Below are 22,405 nucleotides of genomic sequence, written 5' to 3'. Positions count from 1 at the left end.
AAGTTGTCTCAAAATGAAGCATTGAATTTCGAAGGTCTACTTTCATATGATGAAGTTTCTTTTACATTAAAAAACATGAAAAATGATAAAAGCCCAGGTTGTGACGGATTTACAGCAAATTTTTAAAAAATATTTTGGAATAGAATTGGAAATTTTGTTGTAAAAGCTATAAACTTTGCTTATACTGTTATTTTAAATGGATTTTTATCAAAGTTTTTCAAAGTTAAACGAGGTTATAGACAAGGCGATCCTATTTCACCTTATATCTTCATTTTATGTGCAGAGATTTTAGCAATAAAAATAAGACAATGTAAAGATGTTAAGGGTATAAATATAGATGGGGAGGAATATAAAATTACACAATTTGCTGATGATACTTCACTTTTGCTAGATGGATCAGAAAATTCCCTTAATACTGTTTTAAAGTTATTAAATACGTTTTCAGAAATTTCAGGATTGAAAGTAAATTTTGATAAAACTAAAGTTATTTGGATAGGCTCTCTTAAATACAGTACAAGATCTATTAAGACAAAATGGAAACTGACATGGGGTGATACACAATTTAAATTGTTAGGTTTGATATTTGATGTTGATTTAGAAAAAATGATAGAGTTAAATTTTAATGAAAAACTTCAGAAAGTTAAAAATAGTATAGGATACTGGAAAAAAAGAATGTTAACACCAATAGGAAAAATTACTGTTGTTAAGTCATTACTCCTTCCTTTATTCACTCATTGTTTTACAAGTTTAAAAACACCTAATTCAGCATTTTTGAAAACACTTAATGACTTATTTTATAAATTTATAGGGGAAGGTAAAGCAAAGATAAAGCAATCAGTAGTTATTAAAACATATCAGGAAGGTGGTCTAAATATGATTGATATTGATAGTTATATACATTCTGTAAAGATAAAATGGTTTAAAAGATATGTTAGTAATAGTAACAGTAAATGTTATAAGCTAGTGATGGCTTTATTCAATATTGATAAAGTGTTTAGCACAGGTAAATTGTTTTGTAAATTGACAATTGATAAAATTAAAAATGCTTTTTGGATAGATGTTTAAAAAAAGATGATTTTTATAGATAAACTTAGTATAGACAGTTTAGAACAAGTGTTACAAATGCCATTGTTTTACAATCATAACTTATTAGCAGGAAATAGATACTTTTATATTAAAATTTTTTATGAAAAAGGAATCATATTTGTTAATGATATTATTAATCCCCAAGGCGATTTTGTAGATTTAGCTTACTTAGAGCAGGTGACACGAAAACAAGTAAATTTTTTACAATATCATAGATTGAAAAAAGCAATATTATTATACACGCAAAAGCTTAACATTTCTATTTGTAAAGATTTTATTAATGTTCAATACCCTATTATGAGTTGTTATATTAAACCTATTTTAATTACACAAAATAACAATAAGAAATATGTTTATGTAATTCTAGTTAGAAATCAAGATGTACCAACATGTGAAGAAAAATGGAACTCATTTTTTACAAATTTTGATATAAATTGTAGTTATGTATTTAAATGTACCAAAGATTCCTATATTCAGTGGTTTCAGACAAGAATAATTCATAGAACTTAAGCAACAAATTCACTTTTATTCAAAATGAAAATTGTTAATAGTAAAATGTGTACTTTTTGCAATTGCCAAGAGGAAACTCTGTTGCATTTATTTTGGGAATGTCCAAAAATTCAATTGTTATTTCAATATCTGAAAGACAAGATAGATAATTTTGATGATAATTATGCCCCCATTTCGAAGAAAAGGGGGTATATTGCTTTGCACTTGTCGGTCCGTTGGTCCGTCGGTCCGTAGACCAAATGGTTTCCGAGTGATAACTAAAGAACCCTTAGGCCTAGGAACTTCAAACTTGGTATGGTGATTGGTCATGACCAGTAGATGACCCCTATTGATTTTGGGGTCAAGGGGTCAAAGGTCAAGGTCATATTGACCTTGTAAGCAAAAACGGTTTCCGATCAATAACTAAAGAACCTTAAGGCCTAGGAACTTCAAACTTGGTATGGTGATTGGTCATGATCAGTAGATGACCCCTATTGATTTTGGGGTCAAAGGTCAAGGTCACATTGACCTTGTAAGCAAAAACGGTTTCCGATCAATAACGAAAGAACCTTCAGGCCTAGGAACTTCAAACTTGGTATGGTGATTGGTCATGATCAGTAGATGATCCCTATTGATTTTGGGGTCAAGGGGTCAAAGGTCAAGGTCACATTGACCTTGTAAGCAATAACGGTTTCCGATCAATAATAAAAGAACCCTTAGGCCTAGGAACTTCAAACTTGGTATGGTGATTGGTCATGACCAGCAGATGACCCCTATTGATATTGGGGTTAAGGGGTCAAAGGTCAAGGTCACATTGACCTTGTAAGTAAAAACGATTTCCGATCAATAACGAAAGAACCCTTAGGCCTAGGAACTTCAATCTTGGTATGGTGATTGGTCATGACCAGCAGATGACCCCTATTGATTTTGGGGTTAAGGGGTCAAAGGTCAAGGTCACATTGACTTTGTAGGTAAAAACGGTTTCCGATCAATAATGAAAGAACCCTTAGGCCTAAGGACTTCAAACTTTATATGGTGATTGGTCATGATCAGTAGATGACCCCTATTGATTTTGGGGTCAAGGGGTCAAAGGTCAAGGTCACATTGACCTCTTAGGTAAAAACGGTTTCCGATCAATAACAAAAGAACCCTTAGGCCTAGGAACTTCAAACTTGGTATGGTGATTTGTCATGACCAGTAGATGACCCCTATTGATATTGGGGTTAAGGGGTCAAAGGGCAAGGTCACATTGACCTTGTAGGTAAAAATGCTTTCAAATCAATAACTTAAGAACCCTTTGGCCTAGGAACTTCAAACATGGTATGGTGATTGGTCATGACCAGCTGATGACCTATTGATTTTGGGGTCAAGGGGTCAAAGGTCAAGGTCACATTGACCTTGTATGTTAAAACGGTTTCCGATCAATTAACTAAAAACACTTAGGCCTAGGAACTTCAAACTTTGTATGATGATTGGTCGTGACCAGCAGATGACCCCTATTGAGTTTTGGGTCAAGGGGTCAAAGGTTAAGGTCATGACCAGTAGATACTTGATAACCCTTATTAATTGTTTGATCACTGGGTCAGAAGTCATGCATAATAACCTTATCACATGACTAATTGGCTGCTGATAGGGGGCATACATGTTTTACAAACATATCTTGTTTTAATTGTAAATCATTTATTTTAGGTTCTGAAGTTAATGATTTTAAATATGATATTTTGTTTTTAGAATTGAAAAGATATATTTATTTGTCAAAGAGAAAAATCATGTTACCTACAATACCTGGTTTTAGAAATAGTCTTAAATTGGCGAGGAATATTTACAAAAATACAAATTTGACCAAACATGTAAATGAAGGATGGCAAATTGTAAGAACTTTAATAAACTAATGGGCTACTCTAAATTAATTTATTTACCCCAAACCAATATTCTTTGTTTGTTTGAATTTTTTGCATAATACATTATCATACATAATTGTTATACTTATTATATGAAAATTGATTGAATGTTTGAATATAATGTATATTGTAATTATATTATTATAGATGATGATTTAAATATTATGTAGATATCATGTAAGGTATCAGAGGGATGACCCCGACCCTCTCATACCTATTACGGGGTGAATAAACAGGGTTACCCAGTTGAGGCCTCAAAAAAAAAAAAAAAAAAGTTTGCTCATATTAATTTGATTAGCCCCTTTTAAGAGCCACTAAAGTTAAAAATAGAAATACAGTCTAACTTGCCCATGCGACCACGTGTATTAAGCGACTTTTGTCTTAAACGACCACTTCAAATTCCCCCCGATCATTTTCTCTCTATATTTTTAATGTATTAAGCGACTTTTGCTCAACGCGACCAGCGACCGCTAATTAGTCACCTAATTGAGAGCAATCTTTTCATTAAACGACCACTTTTACCTGTCAGGTAATTGTGTTTTTAGAGAACGTCGCATCGTAATTTCACAAGTGTCAACAATCAAAACACAACAAATAAATGTGTGAAAAACTCTATTTCCCAAACCGTTTTAGCGTAAGCAGTATACGCGTGACGTGTATTATCCAATAATATCGATTAAACAATGCTACGCTCCGCCCCTACTGATGTGGTGTATACGCTTCGCTTGTTGACAATGAGACTGCATTGAATTGACCTTGAACTTAATCAGCAATTAAATTAGATGTATTTTGTTTATTTCGAATGAAAAATGCACGACAGAAAAAACATCCTCACTAATAGGGTTTTCGTGATGGAGACAAGGAAAAGCAACGGAGAAGTTAAAAAAATCTGGAAAAAATGTCAAACATGTACGTAATGGATCAAAACTGTTTTGTAAATAAATAACAGAAAGTTAATTTTTACAGATTATCGAGCGTACTAATTATTCAACATTTATATAAAAATGAAGTTGTTAAACATTCCCACCGCATAAGAAAGATGTCATTTGTAAATTTTGACTTTTATGTCATGCTTTGTCTTAAGAGACCGTTTCATTAAGCGACCATTTTGGATGTTTCCCTTGCGCGGTCGCTTAATACAAGTTTGACTGTACCTATAAACGTCTATCTCTGTAGAACTAATTGATGGATGATCACCAAACTTTGTAGCATTCTTAGGTAGTCTTTTATCAAATTTGCTCATATTAATTTGATTGGTCCCTTTTAGGGGTCTCTACAGCTAAAAATAGAAAAACCTTTAGACATCTTCTTCTACAGAACTAATTGATGAATGATTACCTTTGTCTGTAGCATTCTTGGGTAATCTTTTATCAAGTTTGCTCATATTAATTTGATTAGCCCCTTTTACGGGCCGCTAAAGCTAAAAATAGAAATAACTTTAAACGTCTATTTCTACAGAACTAATTGATGGATGATCACCAAATTTTGTTTGTAGCATTCTTAGGTACTCTTTTATCAAATTTGTTCATATTAATTTGATTAGCCCCTTTTAGGGGCCACTAAAGCCAAAAATTGAAAAACCTTTGAACATCATTTCCTACTGAAATAATTGATAGATGATCACCAAAATTTGTAGCATTCTTAGGTAGTCTTTTTAACAAGTTTGCTCATATTAATTTGATTGGCCCTGTTTAAGCTAAAGCTTAAATGCCCCAGGTCATGGCATTTCTTCAAATTATTGTTTAAACATATTCTATGCTCAAATATTAGAAAATATTGACAATGGATAATTTCCAACACTGAAAAGCAGTTGTTTCTGGTGAGCGACTCAGGGCCATGATGGCCCTCATGTAGTAAGGTCTTTTTTCGTTTAGCAATGATTTTGTGCATGCGCCATTGGCTTTTAAGGCAATTAATTACCATATTTATTTCATACAAGCATTTTAGAAGTATTCTTTTTAAAATTCAAACAATAATTTTTGCAACAGATATAAAGCTTTATACACAAAAAAAAGAAGAAGTTTAGACTGCCATGTTTCTGTTAATGTTTACTTATAAAGTATTGTATAAATTGATTTTAGGTGCGAATTCTGATGCATTAAAAAGACTTGGAGTGCCATTGAATGATGGTGAGCCACAATGGTTCAAAGTTTTGGTAAGTTTTTTTGTCCCCATATTCTGTTATGCCATGACTTGTATAGTGAAAATGTCTTTTAAAATCTTATTTTTTGCCTGTAGAATCAATATGTTGTCCTTATCAAACAATATGTAAATCAAGCACCTTGGGTAAAAAATGATGTATCTAGCGAAATGTAATGCTCGCACAGTAATGTGTCAAGATTCTTTGTTACAACTATAATTTAGGAAGTGAATTTTTATTAAAAAAAACAACTGACTTTTAAGAAGTGCATGTAAAATAACTCTCAGAATCTGATAAATGATCTCGGTATTTGGTCAGGGTAAGTTATTTACATATATATTAGGGATGGCAACGAATACCAAAATCAATACTCGAGTACTCGGTCATTTTTCCGATCGAGTACTCGGTTACTCGGATGATTGCCAGTGATCTTCAAAGTTTATCACACAATATCAACACCGTCCGCATGCTACTTTCGTTTTCTATTTAAATTCATAGAATTCTGTAGATAGTAAGTAGGACTGCACGGGAGACAAATTAATTATAATTAAATCAAGAACATAATATTTTACAACGTTTTGATTAAGGCAATATCAAGTTTTAAACATGTATAACAGTTCATATATCTTTTTTCTTTTTGAAATAATATAGACTGATCGGCGGCAACAAAAGTTTAACATGGTCTAAATACAAGTTACCTTTATTCTTACATTCATGATAGCAATCGGCCCTTTGTTGTTTTCAAAACAGTTACTTCGGCTACACAATTAAAGGTAATTAATATCATAAGAGGCTGGATGACATAAGCGACACAGGTGCGCGTGTTAAACTGTTGATCGCCTTGTTAAATTTATGATATCATTTTCGCACCTCTGCAAGGATGTTTTGATTGCATTTAACGGGTATTTATGAAGATACATGCTAATCTCCGAATTTCTGAACTAATTGGATATACCAATCTAAATAAATCGCCAAAAAAAAGAAAATATATATTTTTCCGAGTAATCGAATATTAATTTTGTTAACCATTAGTCGGACGTTCGATCGAGTACTCGGTTAACCGGTTACTCGTTGCCATCCCTAATATATATTAATGTTTTACTTGTACTGCCACATACAGTTAACTTTCATGTCCAAAATTTGAATGCAGATGGACCTAATACATCTTTAAAAAAAGAAGTTTTAGTAATAGATCATTTATTTTCATTTGTAGATACCATGGGGTAAAAGGACAGAGAAAGACATTATTTTAAAGAATATTATTAGTCATGTGGACACGCCGTTTGTGCCAACATATGTAAGTTTTACCATTCTTATTACCAGTATTGTTATATGAAAATTTATATTGGAAAAAAATGATTGAGCAGAGATTATGCTACTTTCATTCTAACTAACTGTACATACATGTACATGTAAATTAAATAATTGTTAACAGTATAGTCTTTGTATATGTATTTTAGTTAATTTCTGTTCAGGCTTGTATCAGTTAATGGTTATCTTGGGTTTCTAGATTATATATCATTTATTTCCTCTAGATTATATATCATTAATTTCCTCTAAAACCAATTGTCTTCCTGATGATATGATTCACTTAAATCAGCTTTAAACTGTTGTCAGTCTAATAACCATTTATAGTTTGTGTCAAGTTAGATTAGAACTGTCAAGTTAGATTAAAAATGTCAAGTTAGATTAGAACTGTCAAGTTAGATTAAAACTGTCAAGTTAGATTAGAACTTTGCCCTTTATTGTGCTATTCTTGTCATTAATTTCAATGAGTAGTCATGTTGCTTGTACTGAATTCACATTACATGTTGCAAGCTGTTAAAATGATAATATTCCTGGTGTGATAATTACAGTTCCATTATGAGGACAACGCTGCAGTGTTTTATGTAAATGAGAGACGAACAGCAGATGCTATACGTGGGATCACTAAAAGAATTACTTTACCGAATGGATATAAGGTATATAAAAGATTTTGATTTTCAGTCTTATCATTTATAGCAGTTTCAGATTTATCACTTCTGAACTAGGAATCAAGAGATTTCTTGTTAGGATTTGATTTTTGAAGGGAGAAATTTTGCAAGAAAATCCAGCCTGCTATAAACATATACATTTGACCAAAAAACTTCTACTTTACTTGTTGTGTAAATCTCTATCTTAACAAATCAAACCTGTTACTCTACTTGTTACTCTACAAGATATCAGTTCACTATGGTGATAGTCGAGTGTGCTAACCTTTAATTCTCGCAGATGTGAGATCAAATCTGCGAGATTTTGAATTGTTTCAGCTAGTTGAATTGTTTCAGTCAGGTGCTTGCCCAAAATGGTCTTTTTCCACAGAACAGCAGGAAAATTTCTATCCTACCTTTGCAGTATCAATGTGACATAAAGCTTTACAATTATTCTTGCTAGTATAATATTAGTCTCCCGAATTAGGCATAAATAATTCAAATCAATTAGAGTAGTAGCATTTAATCATTCTTTTTTCTAGATGACGATAATTGTGAAAGAAAGTTTTCCTCCTAATATTCCCATGGGGAAAGAAGAAGTGGAAAAATTGAAGGTAAACTATTGTAAAATATAGATAGTTTTAGTTAAGAATGATGATAAAGTATGTAGAGCTGTCATTGATTCCATGCAAAGCATATCAATGATATATCGATATCGGATGACAAATATTAACGATACACCAATAGATTGATAATTACCTATAATTACTTGTCTGTCATTCAATTTCATACCTGTTTAAGTCTTGTTTATAAAAGTCCATTGCATGACTTTTCCAGACCTTTCTATTTTTGTCATGATATAGATTGCTATGAAATATTTCCACTATATAATAACAGCATAATGTTTGATATGGACACCTGCTTCTATATATTTTTGGGTGAAATTTTCATAATTTCTAGACCTTTTATTAATTAGTCAAAATTATCGATTTTTTGAAATGTTCATTGATTATTGATCGACAGAAAAATATCAACGATACATCAATGTTGTTTCTATCGATGACAGCTCTAAAATTATGTAGTCTTCTGTTGATTTTATCTGAAAAATTCACTTTTCTTGTACAACTTCAGTCGCTGTTAATTATAAGGGGTGATATTAGAATAGAAGGACTTAAAAAGTTAAGATATTTTGATTTTGCAATGATGAAAGGTTTTGGAATCATTTGAGAAATATGAATATTTTAGTGTTTGTATGTAACTTAATTACTTGAGTAGACATGCATGGATAGCTAGGATGATTGTGTATTTATTCCTTGATTGCCCTTTTCCTCACTTTCTGTTAACTGTAATGTTATTATGTGTACTTTAGTTTATAAGCCATGTTACATCATCTGTTATTTTGGTGCTAAAGTCAATTTACATTTTGTACTACAGGTAGTAATGAGCAACAGATATGATCCGACAACAAAAGCTCTGAATTTGAGTAGTTTGCACACTGATACAGGTACTGTATACTTATTCCTTATCTTCCAAATTCTGCACTGAAGAATAAGGAGAGCTATGCTATAGTCTTTGTCTTCATCAATAGTCTTTGTCTTCATCATACCTTCATTATACCTCAGTAAAAAGGTGTGTTTTTTTTAAGTCATTAATATCTTGTGTCGAAACTTGGAATACTTGTTTATGACTCTCTCTCCTTCACCTGTATATACATCCCTCCCCCTACTATCAGTTTTTACTATAAAAATTAAGATATTACTTTGAAAAATTCAGTATTTCTGACATGGATTTTGACAATATTGTCCTGACTTGGACTGAGAGCCTTCTATTTCTATATGAGACCTTGAGAATTGTTGAACTTATTACCAGATAATCAGCTCTTGCAGTTTTCTAACATATATTTAAAATATTTAAATGTAATGTAGATTTGCAGACTGTTTAAACTGTATTTTCTTTTGGTTGCAGACTTGTGTAAAGATAACTTGTATATGAATCTTGCAAGAGCACAAGTGATGACCAATGTTGTACAGATCATCAAAGAAAATATTCCAGAGGTATATTCTTTAATGCACATGTCAATTACATCCCCAACCCTCAATAACTAAGATAGTGCATGCTATTGTGGGGAATATTGGTTTTACCGTCTGACTATCCCTGCATTGCTGACATTTGCTGGGTACATGTGTTGGTTTGGTTTGGTATCATAACAGCTTGGGATATTCCCAACTGTCAGTATAGGGAGATTTAACTTGGCCTATATCATTGGTTAGCTCAACGGAATGCCTTAGTGCCTAAACACATTAAATTTGAAATCTGTTTAGAATCTTGATTACCTTTGTGAAAGGATAAATGCATTATGATATGTTTTTTTGTTTTTTTTGGAACAATAACATGGTCAGATTTAGTCAATTAAAAAATATTCTTACTTTGCAAGGAGAAATACTAATTCTTTATGATCATATTTATTAAAGTGAATAGGTCTGCAATGAGCACATCAACATAATTATTTATTTATTACAGACCTTCCTTTAGAGACCATTTTCATAAACAGTGTGCATTGAAAATTATTAAATTTAATTATAAGACATTAGTAAATAGAACATGATGAAATCTGCAAAACATAATGTATAAATTAATGTTGTTTCAGTTGTGTTGTTTAGACATGAGTAACAACAAGTTGGTTCACATGGATCATTTGGCAGCGCTGGCACCTTCAACAAGTGATCTTAAAGCACTTAACCTTGGGAAAAATAAGGTGAAAATATATTTTTTAATGGCATGACATGATGAAATCTTCTTAATGTCAAGAGATATAGAGATGAATTTTAATCTTATTTTACTATGTTTATAAATTGCTTCCAAGAAAATCATTTGTAAAAATTATGTATAGATCAAAATTACTTTTGTAATAAAGTTAATTGTTAAATGTGCATGACATTGCAAGTTTTAATTTGCATCATACATATTTTTAACAGATTTTCAAATAATATGGAGGGACTTATACTGGAATCACTTGGTCGGGTTGGTCAGTTTCTCTATAAATCCTATATCCCCTGAAGGCTGAAATGTTCACCTCAACAAGACTATGTTTAGAACCCTTAACCTCAGTTCCAGTGGCTTAAGCTTACACGTGAAGTTCAAATGTCAGACAATTTTGTGTCCATTCCATAAATCCTTTAACCCTGTGAAGGATTTCTCTTCAAACTTTGGTCAAATATTCACCTCAAGAAGGCAATGTTCAGAGCCCATACCTTGTCTGTGCTGGCATAAGGTCAAGGTCACCCTTGAAAGTCAGATGTCAGACCTTTTATGCCCGCTCTGTGAGTTTTATATACAGTGTTATTTCAATAAAGGTAAAATTATAATATATAATCAGTTGGAAAGTATAGTGATATTTTTTTTAGTTTATTGACTGTAGGTTGACATATCTTTACAGTGTACATTCCATATTAAGGAAAATCCAATATCCAGAATCTTTAACCTGGATGGTTTTCTAAGTGCCAATTCAACCATTCTGTATAAAAAGTGAAACATGTCCATAAATCCATCGGAAAGGTTGAAGGGAAAAAGACAATTTGAAAGTTTTGCAGTGAATTGCTTAATTGGAGATAAATGGCTTATTTGACACATGTTAAATAAACATATGACCAACTGGACAGGTGCAACTTAAGAGATAAAAACTGCATGTAAAGTCTTCAGAATTTCAATTTTGAGACAAAAAAAAGAAAGACAGAAAATCATAATTTATTTTCATCTTTTTCGAATATTAGTTTTCATTTTCGATATTTTGACATTTAGTGGTGTTTTGAGTATTCAAATTAAAGTTCTAGCCCTACTTTTAAAATAAATGGACTGACATGGTCATGGAGATGGTGGGGGTATTGTCACTCCTGTGGCAGCTCTAGTTATTACTATATTAAGATTTTATTCTTATTTATAGATAGCTTACATCGATCAAATTGGAAAATTAAAAGCATGGAAGTTAGAATCCCTAACACTAGATGGCAATCCTGTATGTGATAAGTTCAATGATCAGACATCATACATCAGGTAAACTGTAAACATGTTACACACATCATCATGTGTGATGATCTGGACTGCCAAAAGCTTGCAGGTACAAAGTTATCTTGTAACATAGATCAGGTGATTAGAAACTTGATCTGTGTCAGGTAAGAGTATCTAATAGTAAGGGCAGGAATTTTTTAGACAGATTTTGAGCTTGGTAATAAAGTATACAACTAGAGAGATGATAAGATAATTGAATTTCTTTTAATTGATATTATAAATGTGTATGTTTGCATCAAGGGATTAAAGTTTGAGAATTAAAACTTGAATGATTTTTAAAATCTGTAAAGTTATAATTATTTACATGAACCTATATAACACTGGAGTGCATGTTTTTGTCTTAAAATATGAGCAACTGAAATGGGCAATGTTCAGTAGAAATTGAATTGGATGTTATTTGACTAAATTATTGTTGGCTGGTAATTTTGCTTAATCAAATTTGTTCACACATATGTGGAAAATATCTGATAATGGGACAGTTTTCAGAATTATAATTTATCTTGACAGGTACAAACAAAAAGTGCAACATAATTAGGGGAATATGTGTGCATTATTTTTTTTTATAAGATAATGTCAATAATCAAAATAAACTATTCATCTTGCAGACAGAGCTCATTGTCATAATATTTAAGAGGGGTTTTTAAGTTAAAAATGGCAGTGCTGCACTATTAATATGATGCATTTTGTATATTGATTATGATATATCATTGGTGAATACTATTGATAAGTATTCAACTACTTTGGAGAAAAAGGTTATTACTTATACAGAATCAATACTGACAGTTAAATAATCTTTTGAATTATCATTGAAATGTCTGTGAAAGTTGTAATAGAAAAAACAAGTTGTGGGGTACATGCCAGAAGTATTTTGAGGATGTTTCATGGAAGTTTTTATCAGACATTTGCTAGCTTCAGATGATGTTTATCTGTTCAGTTGTCTGAAGGCAGTATCTAAATATGAAGACAAAGTTCATATTACTTTAACTTGTTTGATAAATCACACACTGAACTGACTGAAATGTGTATGTCTATATATGTATAAAAGTGACAGTGCAAATAGCACAGTATCCAAGAGACGCAGGTCTGTTACCAATGACGGGTCATGGCGTGCCAGAAAGGGCGTCGGCTTATACAGGGGCAGCTGGCTCTTGGATGTGTCACATATACAGTGGTGTGTTTGGTAACAACATAAATACATCTGAGCTAAAAATGTCTGTTAAAATATGATCACAAATTCCTCAGTCAAAACTGATATATTATCTACTGGAAAGTTTTACATTCATGAAAATGAGTTGGATATTAAAAAAACTAAATTAATGAAAACTAAGCTAATACAGTAAGGAATAATATATCAAAATAATACAAATCTTCTACCATAGTATGCCAGTGTTCATTGTGACTTCGTGATTATTATAATATTGAGGGTGTGGCGATAAAATAAAATGTAGATAAAAGGGAAAAGTGGGGAGAACTTGATGCTTTCATATACTAAAGAGATTTTGTTCTTATAAAGCTAGCTTACAATATGTTATTTGTTTTTTTCTTTAATATCTTTTTTATTGTAAGAATTCTGTCACTGTAATGAATTTGAATGAGATATTTAAGATGCATGCTTGAACATTTCTTTTCAGTGCAATAAGAAAAGTATTTCCAAAAGTTATAAAGTTGGTAAGATTTTATTGTCATCTTTATTAATTAAAAAACCAGATTATAATTTGAATAATTTCTGTAATAATGTAAGTGCTCAGATTGTTTCATCTACACTTGCCACATCATATACATAGAAATGATTTGAAATAATTTTTATACTTTAGGATGGTAATGATCTTCCACCACCTATAACATTTGATATTGAAGCAAGGACAGATCTTCCCAAATCAAAGGTATGTTTTTTCTTTTGTCGCAACTTATTATGAGAAAAAAGTTAGCTCTAACTTTGATTCTTTTTCTCTTGCTAAGGTATGTCCATACGTTGCTATTTTCTGTTGAAAGTTACGTAGTAGGCATTTCATATGATACAGGAGTTATATCATTGATTTATTATATAAGTAACAGTAAAAACACATCTTGAGGAAAATACTGTGACCCAAGGCATTACCCGAGGGTAACAGTATTCTTAAGAACGATGATAATTTTACTGTTATTCACAAACAAAAAGAAGTGGAGCTATGATTCTCTAGTCTGTATTGGCATCAGCATTGGTTAACCTTTTTGTTAGGTCCATTTTCTCAGAAGCTTTTAAAACTATAACTTCAAACTTGTACATGTGATGCCATATCAAAAGGGCAGATGATCCTAATTATTTTTGCAAAGTTATGAATCTTTTTATACCCCCACTTATTACATGGGGGGGGATAGGGTAGTTGTAGATTTGTGTCCGTTTGTTGACTTACAAAACAGTAGAATGTGGAGGCATATGGAAACATTTCTAGTTTGACTTAGTTTTTTTTTTGGCCTGGTTGATCTTTTTGTTAGGTCCATTTCTCAGAAATTATCACAAGAATGCCTATTCACTTAAAAATTTGGAATGCATTTTAAAATAGTAGAAAGTCCTAAAATTCATTTTTTTATTTTATTATTTTTCCAATTTTCTCAAAAGCTATCACAGATATTCACTACTATATCTTGATCACAATTAAGGGCAGGTAATTCTGTCATGTGCTTTTGGATTCTTTTTGTATCCTTTGCTTAAATCATACTATCCATCACTGAAAAAAGTGGAGTATGCTGTCTTAGGATGTTTGCCTGAATGAATTGTGTTACAGTCTGAAATGTAACACTAACAGAACTGAACTAGTAATTTGGTACACTTGCATAAACAATAAGAATATCTACGATCAATGTACGGACAATTACCATTACATAAAATGTGAAGGGCTATACAGAAATTTTGTACCCTATGTAAATACTGTTAAATCTTGATATTTCTTAACACAATTATATTAAAGCTGCCTGCCTCCAGATGAGCCAAAACATTTCAAGAAAATCAAACTTGAGTAAAATATACTAGAATTTTAAGAAATTGATTCAAGATTCAAGAAGTAAAAATTTACTTATTGTATGCAATTAATGACTGAGTGTGCAGCATCAATCACCTTATTTCGACTGCATGAACTGCATGACTAACGCAGTAAGGGCTATTTTTCCATATTTTGACCTCCCTTTGGTTATATAATTATGTAGATTGTAAATGCTGTTTGCAATGTGTTAATAACTTTCTTTGTTCTATACATAATATTTTACTGTTAAATTTTTTTTTCAAAATTACAAAGGATTTTAAAGAAATATTTTTTGTGTGATTTTTCTTAGATTTAAGTGAAAAGCTTTGCAATGCTTTTCATTTTTTGGTTATTTGCACAATAAAAATGATAATTCTGGAAAAATAGGGAGAGGAAATGATCTGAACATTTGCACAAACATTACTGGTCTAGACATGCATCTAATGGTACACCAATAATGGAAAAATATTTCAAGCCATATCATTTCAAAATACCTCGGTGGAGTCTCTTTTAATAGATGAAATTTGAATCAGGTTTATACATGTCAGTTGATTTTTTAGAGGTTTTGATATGTTATATCAAATTTGCTATGATTGTATTTGTGATTTTCAGCTAAACTACTTTCCAAACACTGAAGTACAGGGACCAATAGTGAAGTTTTTGAAGGATTATTTCACAGTTTATGATTCTGCAGACAGAACAGGTTTATCTGGGGCGTATCATGGAAATGCTATGTTCTCATTGTCTGTGGCTTACAATGGAGCTGTACAGTACAAGTATGTTATATAAATTTTTATGTCACGTTTGAATTTTTTGTTGTTTTTGAAACATTGTGTTTCAGCTCAACTGAGCAAAGTTCTCAGTAATGAGCTTTTGTGATGGCAATATGTCTGGTGTTCATCATCCAGCATTTGTCGTCCTCAATGTCTTTACACAACATTTCTTTAAACAACATTTTCTTAACCACAAGGTGGATTTTGAGCAAACTTCACTGGAGTCAATTTGGTTGTCCTCTACGAAAGTTTATAAATGGTTCAAGTCTAATGTTTAAGTAGACCTGTAGAGCTGAAAGTAGATTTTAAAAATGAAATTTTGGAAATATTTTCTTCAGAAACTACAATGACCAAAGTTTAGTATCATTTATCATTTAGTTTACAGAGAGTTTTTAGTTATCACATGTAAGAAGTATTTTCAGAAACAACAATGCCTAGAGCTCAAGTATTCAGTACAGAGCATCACCTTATGGTCCTATACAAAAACTATATAAATCATGCCAGTGGGGACAAAATTAGGTATATCCTTGAGGTTACTTAATTTCTATAAATGTTTTATGAATACTACTGTAGCAAATCATTATTTTTGACTTCTAATTTTGAAATATCAATGGCTTGTGTGTTAACATTAATAATTGCTCTCTTTCTTTTCAGGCAAAGTTCACTTGGAAGTTATATAGATGGGAGTAGAAACCTAATACGGCAGTTTAAAGATTCATGTAATTATCTCCTACTTAAATTTGATAAATTTCATATTGATATTTGTATGAAAACATTCATTACCCTTATGTGAATAAGAAGAGTAATATATTATGTAAATGAATTATATTTTTGCTGGTGTAATTATGGTGTTTGTGCCTGTACAGAGGGACATCTGAGGTATTCCCCCACCAGTAAAGCGGTTTTCCCCCACTAGTAAAGCGGTATTCCCCCACCAGTAAAGTGGTATTCCCCCACCAGTAAAGCAGATTTCCCCACCAGTAAAGCGGTATTCCCCCACCAGAAAAGCGGTTTTCCCCCACTAGTAAAGTGGTTTTTCCCCACCAGTAAAGCGGTTTTCCCCCACTAGTAAAGCAGTATTCCCCCACCAGTAAAGTGGTATTCCCCCACCAGTAAAGCAGTATTCCCCCACCAGTAAAGCGGTATTCCCCCACTAGTAAAGCGGTATTCCCCCACCAGTAAATTGGTATTCCCCCACCAGTAAAGCGTGTTATCGGGGCTCTGTTATCGAATGTGACGCGATTTCGTCGACAACCCTCTAAAAGTTTATTTATGATAAATTCGTTGGAAATGTCATGGTGACCTATTAATTTGTGAAAATAATTTAAACCGGCTATATATGTCATGATTGATTTTGGCGAAAGTCCCCTTTCAAAACAATAGGTCATATATAAAATCACGTGCTGATTTGGAATAGGCCATTCTTCTGCTATATTGTACATATTTCTAAATTTAGCGAAAGACTTGTACGCAGTGATATAAGCTAAGTTGGTGTTAGCTGCGATCCCATTGCGAAGAAGCTGTCCAGCTCTTGATTGAAGATATTCCAAAGAAAACCCAGGACCGGACATGGGTTTAAATCTGCCTGGGGTGCCAACTCCCGAAACTTGGTTAACTGAAAGCGAGAAAGAGCATCGCAAATTCCATTAAAACGGCCCGGTACATGGTTAGCTTTAATAATAATGTTAAGATTAAGACACCTTAATGCTAGACACCTGACCAGACACATAACTTGCTCTGACTTCGATGATAACTTATTTATTATCTGAACTACTGCCATATTATCGCAGTTAAATCTGATTTTTTTGTTAACTAATTCTGAGCCCCAAATATATAACGCAACCAATATAGGAAATAATTCTAAAACTGTTATATCTCAAAATCTGATGTAAATCCGCTGGTGTGCCATGACTGAGGCCACTTATCGTGACACCAGTGACCTTTGAAATATAACCCAAAACCCAGGTCTTGCCCCCCTGCACTGTGACATCTTCGTTAGTTATCCAGAATCTGTCATGAAATACAGATATACCATTAAAATTCTTAAGAAAATATAACCACATTTCTAAGTCTAAGCGAATATCTTTGTTTATCCTTATGTGATGATATTTTTTTGTAAGACCGCAAATTGCATTTATTAAACGGCGAATAAATGGCCTACCGACTATTATAGCCCTACAACAAAAATTCAATGAGCCTATAAGTGATTGCATCTTGTTTAAAGTTGTTTTTTTATTAGCTAAAATTTCCTGTATTTTTAATATAACCTCATTAATTTCGGACTTTGGGATACTGACAGTCATTTGATCAGAATTGAGTTCAAGCCCGAGATATACTAAAACTTCCGACGGGCCTTCAGTTTTTTCATGTGCTATGGGAACCCCCAATTCAGCTAGAACTTCTTTAAAATGGCTAAGATTTTGAATGCATAAATCTGACGTTTTATTTCCACCTAAAAAGTCATCTAAATAATGTATTAATTTGCCCAACTTCATTTTTAATTTAACACAGAATTCTAAAAACCTAGCAAATCGTTCGAAAGTAATGCAGCTTATAGATGCACCGAAGGGAAGAGCCTTATCAAAATAATATTTCTTGTTGAATGAAAACCCCAGCAATTCAAAATCGGAAGGCTTCACTGGTATTAATCTATATGCGCTTTTTACGTCAGATTTAAATAGTTTACAGTTAGGCCCCAATTCTTGCACCAACTTGACAGCTTCGTCAAAACTTGTGTATTGAACCGTGCAGAGTGTTGGGTCGATAAAATCATTGATTGATTCACCAGAGGGATATGACAAATGGTGAATCATTCTGTATTCGCCCGGAGTTTTTTTAGGAACGAGACCAATAGGGGAGATAACAAAGTTCGAAAATGGGCATTGCGTAAATGGACCTGCTACCCTGCCTGCATTGACTTCTTTATTTATTTGCGATTGAACTATGTCTGGATTTAATGCTGTCGAGCGTAAATTTTTTGAGTCCCGTGGTACTCTAGGCCCTGAATACTGAATAGAGAACCCGTGCAAAAAAACATTAATTAAAAAGTTAGATTCATTTTCGTCATAAAAAGAACAATAATATTTTAGACGTTCTACATTGACTGGCGATTTCGCTATATTCGAAATATTAAAATGTCCCACAACTTCTGGTACTGGGATTGGCAAATTATTTAAATTGTTGACCCCTTGCACCACCCCTGAAGTATTTACCAGCTGGTTTGGCTCGAAAAACAGGCTGGGGTTTCGACGATTGAGAGTTCGTCAACGGCGAAAAATTGTTGCATTGGATCTCAGGGTGGACCCCATTACATTTAGAACAATGATGAGAAAATCTGCAATTTTGCCATGTGCATGAACCTTTATTATAATCATTGCACGTGTATCTGCGGGCATTAGACATAAGAGTTTGAGCATCCCTCACTTGCATGCAACGCCACCAAAGATCGTTATTAATTTGTGACCAGCTTTGTGGTGATAACACTTGGCGGAGCCGAAATTGTTCATCGTATGTTCGCCAGGCCGCATCGCCTTGCCGTAAAGCACATTCCCGAATATTAAAGAGATAATGAAGCATTTCCTGTACTTTGTGCGGATGATTTTGAAGACAGATTGAGATATAAATGATAAATGCATTAGTCCATTTTTCTATGGACATGATTTTCTCTTTACATTCCTTATTTCCAGTTTCAATTTGCCCGTCAGCATTTAATTTGAGAATACTTCCGTTGCAAAAATCGGAAAGTTCAACGGCGCCTTTTAGCAGCAGAGACAAGTTTATGTATTCGCCTGTACAAATTTGTTGTTTAAGCGATGACGGGACATGAGCGGCTAAATCGTCACTTGCTAAGCGCACCAACTGGGAAGAGCTTGGCGCATTTACATTTTGTATTAATGAATGCATGAAATTTTGGTTCGACTCCGGCGATCGTGAAGACAAGTTACGATCCTTAGAGCAGCCACACCCCAATTGAACATTTTCATTAGAAACCGACCGTTTATTTTTATTTGGAGGAATGAAACCCGAATCTAGAATAATTCTTTCAAAATCAATTAAATTTGACCCACCGGCGTTATCCTGCAGGAACCTGCTATCTTCTCCACCAATATCCTCTGACTCTGGCCTCGAGCCATGTGCCACCAAGTGCTCCGTGTCTCCAACACAAGCTTCCTCTGCGCTGCGTTTTCGCCCCCTTACAGTTGGCGGATCATTTCGTTGGCGTTCGTCACTGACTGCTCTACCCTGAGTCGCCATTAGACCTTGTCCCGCACCTCTCCGCATGCCTCTACCTCGTGGCATATTTAATAATTACAAGTTTTAAAGTTTCCACTTTTCAAGCTTGTTGCGTCGTCGACTAAAACTAGCTAACTGAGGGCGTTTGCTGCTTTACTACTTGAGACCGTTTCCTTAACACGCATACGTAAAATGCGATCATTTTAACGGGAACCAAACGTATGAATGAAGCGGAATGTGTATATAAAAAACGGAAAGATCACATGGGTATTTCTCAAGCTAAATAAATGAAATTATTTTTATACAAAAATAATCTATATTAATTTCTTAGAAACCCCGCTGGCAAATAGGTGATCAATAAAACAATAACCCTCTGGCAGCTAAAGGGTTAAAGTATAAGATCGTCATATGGAATGTTTCTTGTAATATTTTTCATTGCTCAGACTATATGATATATGCTTGTACTTTCAGCGAAGAAGCACAAGTTATTAAAGAAGGGGAGTATGATAATTCCACAGCTATGTTTGTTACCAAAGACACTTCATGATCCTAACACATTTAATGTGGACTGTAACTTAAGCTCAGTAAGTGTTGAGAAAATAAAAACATTGTAATTATCACACCATATAATGTTTTGTTTTGTTATGTGGAGAGAATATTCATGGTATGTAGATAAAGTAACGAAGTACATGTGTAAATCATGTACTCAACAAAATTGGATCACATCTTACAAACTGTTGTGCATTTAGTTCTGTTTTATATATTTTTTGGCTATATTAGGATTGTTCATCTTTTTAGATCTAACATTCGTTGAAGAAGTTAGATACTTCTTACGCCTCTGTAAATGCTTAATATCCACCCTGATGGGACATTATTAAATACTGAGTCAGAAAATTTTACTTTTTGCTTTGTTAAACTTCCTTTTCAGGTCTGTTACAATTTCAGAATTTTTTTAAGTCATGCATTCCTTTCCTCATATAGAGACATAATAGTTATTTCTTTCTCAGATTTCTTTTGTAAGTTTTTTTATAGTAACGTAACTGGTCCCTTATTCAAGCTTGTTGCTACTAGCAAGACAATCAGTAAGTCACTGGTTCATGTAGAATGTTTTATTAATGTAGAATGTTTTATTGACAATTTTAATTCATGTTTGTTGTACAGTGGTTTATGTGGCATTGTTTTTCAGTCAACCATGATGAGTTTTACAGTACAAGGCGTGTTCAAGGAGGTGGAGTCCAAGCAGGATAAACAGCCAATCAGAGCTTTCAGTAGAACGTTTGTCACTGTCCCAGGTGGTAGCAGGTAACTCTACCATTTTATTATATTTTATGTGCTCTGATGGTAAAGTTTGGGAATGTCTTGAATAATAATTGTAAAGGAATTTATATATATGAAATATACAATTTGTCATTTGCTTGTTAGTATGGGAACATATCACATTGAATACTCTTATTAAGGTAGTACACCCCTAATGCACTGTCTCCACTTTGAAGAGTATTCAAATAGGCTTAAATCACTGTAAAGTGTATTGAAACTGAGGGGGCGTGGGTTCAAACCCCAGAAGGGGCAATTTTTTTTCTTTCTTTTTTTTCTTTTTAACATTTTTAGCTCGACTTTTCTATGAAAAGGGGAGCTATCCTACTCGCCCCGGCGTCGGCGTCGGCGTTGGCGTCACACCTTGGTTAAGTTTTTCGTACCACCCCACTTTATTTCAGAAGTATTACAAGTATGGCTTTGAAACTTACCATACTTGTTCACCATCATAACCTCCATCTACAGACAAGAGTACATAACTCTGTCAAGGTTTTTGACAGAATTATGGCCCTTTTTTGACTTAGAAAGTGTATTGAGCTTGGTTAAGTTTTTTGTACCACCTCACTTTATTTCAAAACCATTGGAGGTATTGCTTTGAAACTGACCATACTTGTTTACCATCACGACCTTCATCAACAGACAAGAGGACATAACTCTGTCAAGGTTTTTGACAGAATTATGCCCCTTTTTGACTTAGAAAATACATTGAATATGGGTAAAATCCACTTATTGCCTTAACCCTTTGAGATATTGCTTTGAAACTTTTAATGCTATTTCACATCATTACCCCCATCTGTACGCAAGAGAAGGTAACTCTGTCAAGGATTTGTTTTAAAAATTAAGGCCTTTTATCGACTTAGAATCTTGGTTAAGTTTTTAGTACCAGTCCACTTTTTGACTGAACTGTTTGAGATATTAATTTGAAAGTTGGAATACTTGTTTACAATCATGATTCCCAAACATGTCCAGGAGAAGGTAATTCACACAATTCAGTAAAATAATTCTTCACTAAATATCTTAATGCTCATGGCCATTGTTCACTTTAAAAATACAGAGATTCTTGTATTGCCTTTTACTGCAAAAACTTTTTTTATTGGCAAGCAATAAAAAAGTCGAGCGCGCTGTCTTACGGACAGCTCTTGTTTATTAATCTCTCAGACCCCCTATGGAAGAAAAAAGTGTTTTATTTTAATTATATAATTATTGTAGGTATTTATTTACTAAATAATGCCAAATTTAATAGCAAATATGATACCAGATATTTTCAAAGTTCGATAAAATAAAAACTAAACGGTAAAAGTATTTTATATTTTGCAAGACCAACCAATATACATTAAAGAAAATTTAGGCAAACTTTGAAAATAGCCCCTCATTTTGGAAAATTTTAGAGATATTTTAAATAAGGCTTTTTACATAGGGAAATGGTCAAATTAGTGTTAAAAGTGGGTGGGGTAGA

At 33.1% G+C, this 22,405-nt stretch overlaps 1 protein-coding gene across 1 annotated transcript in view; it reads left to right on the top strand.

Moving 5' to 3' along the window:
• Positions 1 to 22,405, top strand: part of LOC132721883 (nuclear RNA export factor 1-like) — a 41,980-nt gene that overhangs the window by 14,425 nt on the left and 5,150 nt on the right. Inside the window, exons 5-18 of the mRNA XM_060706258.1 lie at positions 5,558 to 5,631; positions 6,830 to 6,913; positions 7,473 to 7,577; positions 8,108 to 8,179; positions 9,000 to 9,069; positions 9,531 to 9,619; positions 10,213 to 10,320; positions 11,506 to 11,615; positions 13,262 to 13,298; positions 13,445 to 13,513; positions 15,242 to 15,405; positions 16,057 to 16,121; positions 20,107 to 20,219; positions 20,822 to 20,937. Coding sequence (XP_060562241.1) covers positions 5,558 to 5,631; positions 6,830 to 6,913; positions 7,473 to 7,577; positions 8,108 to 8,179; positions 9,000 to 9,069; positions 9,531 to 9,619; positions 10,213 to 10,320; positions 11,506 to 11,615; positions 13,262 to 13,298; positions 13,445 to 13,513; positions 15,242 to 15,405; positions 16,057 to 16,121; positions 20,107 to 20,219; positions 20,822 to 20,937 — 1,276 coding nt within the window. The remainder of the gene's footprint in view (positions 1 to 5,557; positions 5,632 to 6,829; positions 6,914 to 7,472; positions 7,578 to 8,107; positions 8,180 to 8,999; positions 9,070 to 9,530; positions 9,620 to 10,212; positions 10,321 to 11,505; positions 11,616 to 13,261; positions 13,299 to 13,444; positions 13,514 to 15,241; positions 15,406 to 16,056; positions 16,122 to 20,106; positions 20,220 to 20,821; positions 20,938 to 22,405) is intronic.

The sequence above is a fragment of the Ruditapes philippinarum genome, unplaced genomic scaffold (assembly GCF_026571515.1).
Source record: "Ruditapes philippinarum isolate M1 unplaced genomic scaffold, ASM2657151v2 ctg1675_1_1_1_1, whole genome shotgun sequence".
NCBI classification, from domain to species: Eukaryota; Metazoa; Mollusca; class Bivalvia; order Venerida; family Veneridae; genus Ruditapes; species Ruditapes philippinarum.
This window is presented reverse-complemented; position numbering and strand designations above follow the sequence as displayed.